At 42.1% G+C, this 6,967-nt stretch overlaps 1 protein-coding gene across 3 annotated transcripts in view; it reads left to right on the forward strand.

The window, feature by feature from the left end:
* The window catches only part of ELF1 (E74 like ETS transcription factor 1), a 159,246-nt gene extending 153,295 nt beyond the window's left edge, over nt 1–5,951 (forward strand). For 2 of the 3 annotated variants that reach the window (XM_038765995.1, XM_038765994.1), the window contains exons 8-9: nt 1,602–2,075; nt 4,143–5,950. In XM_038765995.1, the coding sequence (XP_038621923.1) occupies nt 1,602–2,075; nt 4,143–4,764 (1,096 nt within the window). In that variant the 3' untranslated portion in view covers nt 4,765–5,950. Of the gene's footprint in view, nt 1–1,601; nt 2,076–4,142 lie in introns of all 3 variants that reach the window. The other variant, XM_038765996.1, reaches the window with a different exon arrangement.
* The last annotated feature ends 1,016 nt before the right edge of the window (nt 5,952–6,967 follow it).

A 6,967-nucleotide genomic window follows, 5' to 3' on the forward strand; every position in this document is an offset into this window, starting at 1 on the left:
GCAAGATTATTAGGGGCAACAGATATTAAAAATAATTATAATAGCAATTGTGTTACATATTAAATGCTTAATATGATCCCAGAACTGTGCTAAGCTCTAGAGTAAATAACATTGCATTCAGATGAGGCACAGTTCCTGACCCTCGTTGGGCTCACAATCTAAGAGTGAGGGAGAGCATGCATTTTAGTACAGTGCTCTGCACACAGTAAGCGCTCAATAAATATGATTGATGATTTAATTCACATTATACAGATGAGGAAATTGAGACACACAATTAATCAATTGCTGGTACTTATTGAGTCCTTAAATGACTGACTCAAGGACACACATCAAGCAAGTGGAATACTACTAATACTAATATACAAGCAATAATACTAATTATTATTATTGCATTAAGCTCTTACTGTGTGTCAAGCACTGTACTGAGCACTGGGGTAGATTTAAGATAATCAGGTCCCACTTGGGGCTCACAGTTTAAGTAGGAGGGAGAACAGGTATTGAATTCCCATTTCGCAGATGAGGCAACCGAGACTTAGAGAAATTAAGCCCAGGACAATCAGGTCCCACATGGGACTCATAATCTAAGTGGACAGGTATTAAATTCCCTTTTCACAGCTGAGGAAACTGTGAACTGGAGAAATTAAGCCCAAGGTCACCTAGCAGACACGTAGTAGAGTCAGTATTAGAACCTAGGTCCTCTAACTCCCAGGCCTGCGTGTTTTCCACTCCCAGTTCTGTGCTCTTTCCACTAGAAGCAATCTGGCCACTTGTCTGCTGTGTGACCCTGGACAAATCACTTAACTTCTCTGTGCCTCAGTTTTCACATCTGTAAAATGGGGATTAAATCCTGCTCCCTCATAATTTAGACTGAGCCCCATGTGGGGCAAGGATTCTGTCCAAACTGATGACCTTGTATCTACCCCAGCACTTAGAACACATAGTTGAGCCCTTAACAAATACCACAATAATAATAATTATAATGTACCGCACTGCTTCTCCGAAGGGAGGTGGTGGCACTGGGAATTTAAGGAGGAGTTAAAGTCAGGAATAGCTGGTGTACCAGTGGCATGGGAGTCAATAAAGGAGAAGTAGTAATAGGCAGATTAGAGAGCAGTTATAGCAGGTGAGAATGAGTTTGAGAGATGGATGAGGTTAGCCTGATGCCCGGATTTCCTCTCACCATGCTCCTCAGCTAGAACGCAAGAGGTGACTTAGAAAAGTCTCAGAAAGACAACAAACCCAGAATTTACACTATTAGATTCATTTTTCGTGCAGAGAAGAAAGTGTAGAAGAAAATACTTCAACATGATGGGTTATATATTGTCCTAATTTAAAATATCTCTCTGGAAAAGTGGGAGATTTGGTATTTGAGAACTGAGAATTTGGTCAATTTGGTAATCTGGTAATTGAGAATTAAATTGTGAACAAAGTTGGAACGAAGGCTACAGGTGGTAATTCTTGCATCAACGTTGATTTTTCCATCGTTTCCGACCCCAGGCTTCAGGCCGCATTTGGTTCAGCAAAGCAGAATTTTCCAAAATTCTCCTTGTGTTGTTAGTATATTGATCTATTTGACTGGCTTGCTTGTCTGCTTCAACTAGGTACTATTATCAAAGAGGCATCCTGGCTAAAGTGGAAGGCCAACGCTTAGTGTATCAATTTAAGGAAATGCCAAAAGACCTGATCTACATAGACGACGAGGACCCGAGTTCCAGCATAGAGTCTTCCGATCCTTCGCTGTTGTCGTCGGCCACGGTTTCCAGTAGAAACCAGGCGACCAGATCCAGGGTCTCGTCCAACGCAGCAATGAAAGGAACAGCCACTACAGTTCTCAAAGCACCAGGAAATTCCAAAGCTACCAAATTGAAAGAGGCTGGTGAAGTCTCCCAGCCACACCTACCTGGCGTGGCACCAGAAGTTTTGAGGACAATGCAGTCACCGCAGTCGGTCTATCCAACCCAGCTTTTTCGGACAGTTCATGTCGTGCAGCCAGTTCAAGCTGTCACAGAAGGACATGCCGCTGAGAGTGGTAATATGCAGGATGAAACGTTAAATTCCTCCATCCAGAACATGAGGTAAGGAAGTGTGCAGTCGTTTTATCTGCGACAGATGGTTCTGTCGATGCTCAAAAAAAAAAAATACAGGGTGCCGAGAAACTGATCCCACATTTTCTAGTAGAAGTGGGAAATTGGTGAGTTCCAGGTTTATTTTGGACAGTTTGAGAAGCGTGGTCATTTGGGACTTCTTCTGCCAAGACAGTGATGGAGGGTCTCCTGCCTTTTGTTCCACGGGCTCAGATTGTGAGGCTGGAAGCAGGGAGAGAGACTCTTTCTCTTTCAGGGTAGTCTGGGGAGGCAGGCCATCAGGGAGGGAGATGAACAGGAAGAAGGTGAAAGCGGGCAGCAGTAATCAGACAACCTTGTGTAGGGAAGCATTGTGGCTCAATGGAAAGATCCCGGGCTTGGGAGTCAGAGGTCAAGGGTTCAAATCCCAGCTCTGCCAATTGGCAGCTGTGTTACCTTGGGAAAGTTACTTCACTTCTCTGTGCCTCAGTTGCCTCATCTGTAAAATGGGGATTAAGACTGTGAGCCCCCCCGTGGGACAACCTGATCATCTTGTATCCTCCCCAGCGCTTCGAACAGTGCTTTGCACATAGCAAGCGCTTAACAAATGCCATCATCATTATTATTATTATTATTCAGAACTGGGGCACATTCACTTTGGGGCTCCCACCACTGCATAGCGTCATGGTTTCCCCACCCTTGTCAGGAAGGAAGTTCACATGTACCACAGTGTGGGAGCAAGTGCTGGAACTTCAAGGGCTTTCACTATTCTGGCAAGAGATTTCAACATTTCAGGTGATTCTGTCACAGCAACACTGACTCATCTCGGATGTTACTTATTACCTCGTGAACCCCTTCCCCTCTCCCCCCACCCCAACCCCTTGCCAGTTGTATCTTTTTCCTCCCAGTCTTCAGGCAGAGAGATGCTGAATATGAGATGAGGAGCTTTTTGGGGTCTCAGAAACCCTTTCCGTTATAATCAATCAATCAATCGTATTTATTGAGCGCTTACTGTGTGCAGAGCACTGTACTAAGCGCTTGGGAAGTACAAGTTGGCAACATATAGAGACAGTCCCTGCCCAACAGTGGGCTCACAGTCTAGAAGGGGGAGACAGAGACCACAAGCCTGCCTTGAGACAATGACAAACATGGCTCATTGGGCCTTTGAGATTTTTGGGTGTAGACAAGTTCACACAATACATTTGAAATCTCAGAAGGGGAAATTTATTTTGGGTGTGTAGCATTTAAGATGGATTTAGAAAGTCTCAGAGAGACATCAAACCAAGAATTTACATTAGTAGATTCATTTTTTTGTACAGAGAAGAAAATCCAGAAGAAAATATTTCAACATGATGGGCTGTATATTGTCCTAATTAAAAATATCTGTCAGGAAAAGTGGGAGATTTGGTATTTGAGAACTGAGAATTTGGACGACTTGGTAACTTGGTAATTGAGAATTAAATTGTCAACAAAGTTGGAACAAAGAATACAGGTGGTTAGCGAGCCTTTGGTAGAAAATATTCACAGTGATGAAGATTTAGTCATGAGGCATAAAGTGATTTCACCATTGATAAAGAATGTATAGCACCTGGGGCAGTTGATCCACACTACATATTCAACTCCAAATATTATCATCATCATCATCAGTGGTATTTATTGAGTGCTTACTGTGTGCAGAGCACTGTACTAAGAATTTGGAAGAGTAGACTACAACAGAGTTGGTAGACACGTTCCCTGCCCACAACGAGCTTACCGTCTAGAAGGGGAGACAGGCATGAATATAAAAAAAAAATAATATAGCAGCATTTTACCTGTACATTTAGCATGCTCTATTTTTAGCCGGCTATTCCGGAGAGCGTGTTGGAGTATACCGTACCGTATTTCATCTGGCTACGTTTTCCCAAGAAATGTCTTGGAGGTATTTGCTGGAATCCCTGGACTCCTTTTGCCTCTCTTCCACAGTTACCATTTCCCAGAGGGCTACCTTTTACCTGAATAGGACTTAATTGCAAAAATATACCGTGTGACTTAAAGTTTGGAATTTTGAACCTTAAAGTTTGCAATTTTGAACCTCGATAGGTCTCTACCGGCCCCAGCCCAGGTTCCAGTGGTGGTTTCCCCTGGGAACCAGCAACTGCACGCGGTCACACTCCAAACGGTGCCTCTTACAACTGTCATAGCCAGCACAGATCCAACCTCAGGGACAGGATCTCAGAAATTTATTCTCCAAGCCATTCCATCGTCCCAGCCCATGACTGTACTGAAAGAAAACGTCCTGCTGCAGTCTCAGAAGCCCGGCTCGCCTCCGTCCTCCATTGTCTTCAGCCCCGCCCACGTCCAGCAGGTTCTGACCAGCAACGTTCAAACCATTTGCAACGGGACGGTCAGTATGGTCTCGTCTCCGTCGTTCAGCGCGACTACCCCCGTAGTGACCTTTTCTCCGGGCAGCTCACAGCTGGTAGCCCATCCACCTGGCACGGTGATCACTTCAGTCATCAAAGCCCAGGAAACCAAACAGACTGTGATTCACGGGGTGGTGAAACAGGAGGGAGAAGAGAGCGAGGCGGAAAAGTCCGAGCGGCCGGAGCGGAACGTGCAGTCGCAGCCGTTTGTGATGGTGGTGTCCAGTTCCAACGGCTTCCAGTCTCACGTGGCCGCCGTGAAGCCAGAGAGCGAACAGTTGGAACCCAGTTCTTATTAGCGTACCAGATTTCAGGGGGTGATTTTATTTTCTTCAATGTGATTTGTATGAAAAGGGATTCGATTTGAAGCATTACGAAGCTCCTGAAGTTGGGCGGTCGTTAGGAGGTCCTAACTTAGCTTTGGCCTGGGTTTTCAGTCCACTGTTAAATGTCGTTACTAGGTGCAAGAAGAAAACATTCCAAGAACGTGTTTGGAACTCAAGCGTGAAGGAACGTGCGTATTCTGCCATGAAGACAGCCTTTGGAAAGCTTCGTCCGATGCTACCTTGTGCATTTGATTTGCATTTCCATGTTCGTTTTGCAGAATAGAAAGAAGCCATTTTGTTTATTTGTACATACGGTATATGTAAGGCCACAATGAGTTTATCTAGGATTTTTGCATTCCATTTATACGAACCAAGAAATTGATTTTGTGCTTTTTGTCGTCAGGTGATATGACTTGTCTGGTGTAACGCACGCAGGCCTCCAGTTAGTTACAGTGTGGGTGCCACTAATTATGGCTTTGGAAATTTAAAAAAGAGAGATAGAGAAATCAACACTCCCCGTATTTAAAATTAATGCTGCACTAATTTAAAAATTGCTAGGGAATCCTGGAACAAAAATGCCTAAGGAAAAAAATAAGGGCACCTCAATAATTGTAGTTTTTTTCATCAATGGGCAGATTTTCCCAATTGTAGCAGGTACTCTTGGGAGACATCTTAATTCTTCTGGGCTGTTATTTGCTGATTAGTCATTTCCTGGGCTGGGTGGCCTTGAAAATATATGTCCAATTTACAGAGATTTATTTATGCCTTAGGAGAATCTAGCCGACATTCAGTAGCTCTGAAGCTGTAACTGCTTTTCGTTCTGGATTATTTTGTAAAGTGGGTGGGGCAGGAATTGTATACAGAGATATATGAAGAGCTATCCGGGTTTTTTGAGATGGAATAATTTTAGCATTTTCAAAAGTGTAAATAATGTACATTTAATTTCACACAAAAAGTAAGTTTTTCAGCAAATTTGTTTCCTAGTATAGAAAAAAAGAAATTTTTATAGTAAGAATCATTATGTTATGTTTAGAGGTCTAATGTTATATGTATTCATATTATTACAGAGTGAATTTGTATTTAAAGCAAATTTTAAAATTTTGAAACTCCTTTAAACTTTTTTGTATTTTTAATTGGTTTATTATTAAAATAAATCATGTGAAAAGTAAAAACAGGATTCTATTTTTTGTGTAAAAAAATGAATGGATTTTGGGGGGCTTTGTAACACACTTTGTAATAAATACTGTCTTGTCGATAATTTTCAGGGGATTTTTTCTACAGAACTCCAAATGCTTTAAACCTTAGAAAGTGGCAAGCTACTTTCCAGATATAAGTCATTTTTGGAGTGGTGTTTTTTTCAGGATACTAGCTGCAACCGAAGGATTAACATGATCCCTTCACATCTTAAAGAAGTTAGATTATGCCTGATACCTAAAGGAGAACAGGAAGTGGGGAACTAAGAATTTAAGAAGTAAAATCAATCAATCAATTGTATTTATTGAGCGCTTACTGTGTGCAGAGCACTGTACTAAGCGCTTGGGAAGTACAAGTTGGCAACATATAGAGACAGTCCCTACTCAACAGTGGGCTCACAGTCTAGAAGGGGGAGACAGAAAACAAAACCAAACATATTAACAAAATAAAATAAATAGAATAGATATGTACAAGTAAAATAAATAAATAAATAGAGTAATAAATATGTACAAACATATATACATATATACAGGTGCTGTGGGGAAGGGAAGGCGGCAAGACGGGGGGGATGGAGTAAACTTTGATCCAGAGCAAAAGTACTATTCTTCACTTTACTTTGAACGGTGTGAACAAACGGTCTGACAGAATTTTTGGAGAGTACGTTTTTGAAAAAGATAATTGAAAAGTTGTATAAAATGCTCTTACTAAATCTCTTACTCTAAATCTTATTATTAATAATAATAATAATAATGGTATTTGTGAAGCACTTACTATGTGCCGAGCACTGTTCTAAGCACTGGGGTAGATACAAGATTATCAGGTTGTCCCACGTGGGGCTCACAGTCTTAATCCCCCATTTTTACAGATGAGGTAACTGAGGCACAGAGAAGTTAAGTGACTTGCCCAAGGTCACACAGCTGGCAAGTGGCAGGGCCAGAATTAGAACCCACAGTTTCTGACTCCCAAGCCTGGGCTCTTTCCA

This window comes from Tachyglossus aculeatus, chromosome 2 (assembly GCF_015852505.1).
Source record: "Tachyglossus aculeatus isolate mTacAcu1 chromosome 2, mTacAcu1.pri, whole genome shotgun sequence".
Classification (NCBI taxonomy): domain Eukaryota; kingdom Metazoa; phylum Chordata; class Mammalia; order Monotremata; family Tachyglossidae; genus Tachyglossus; species Tachyglossus aculeatus.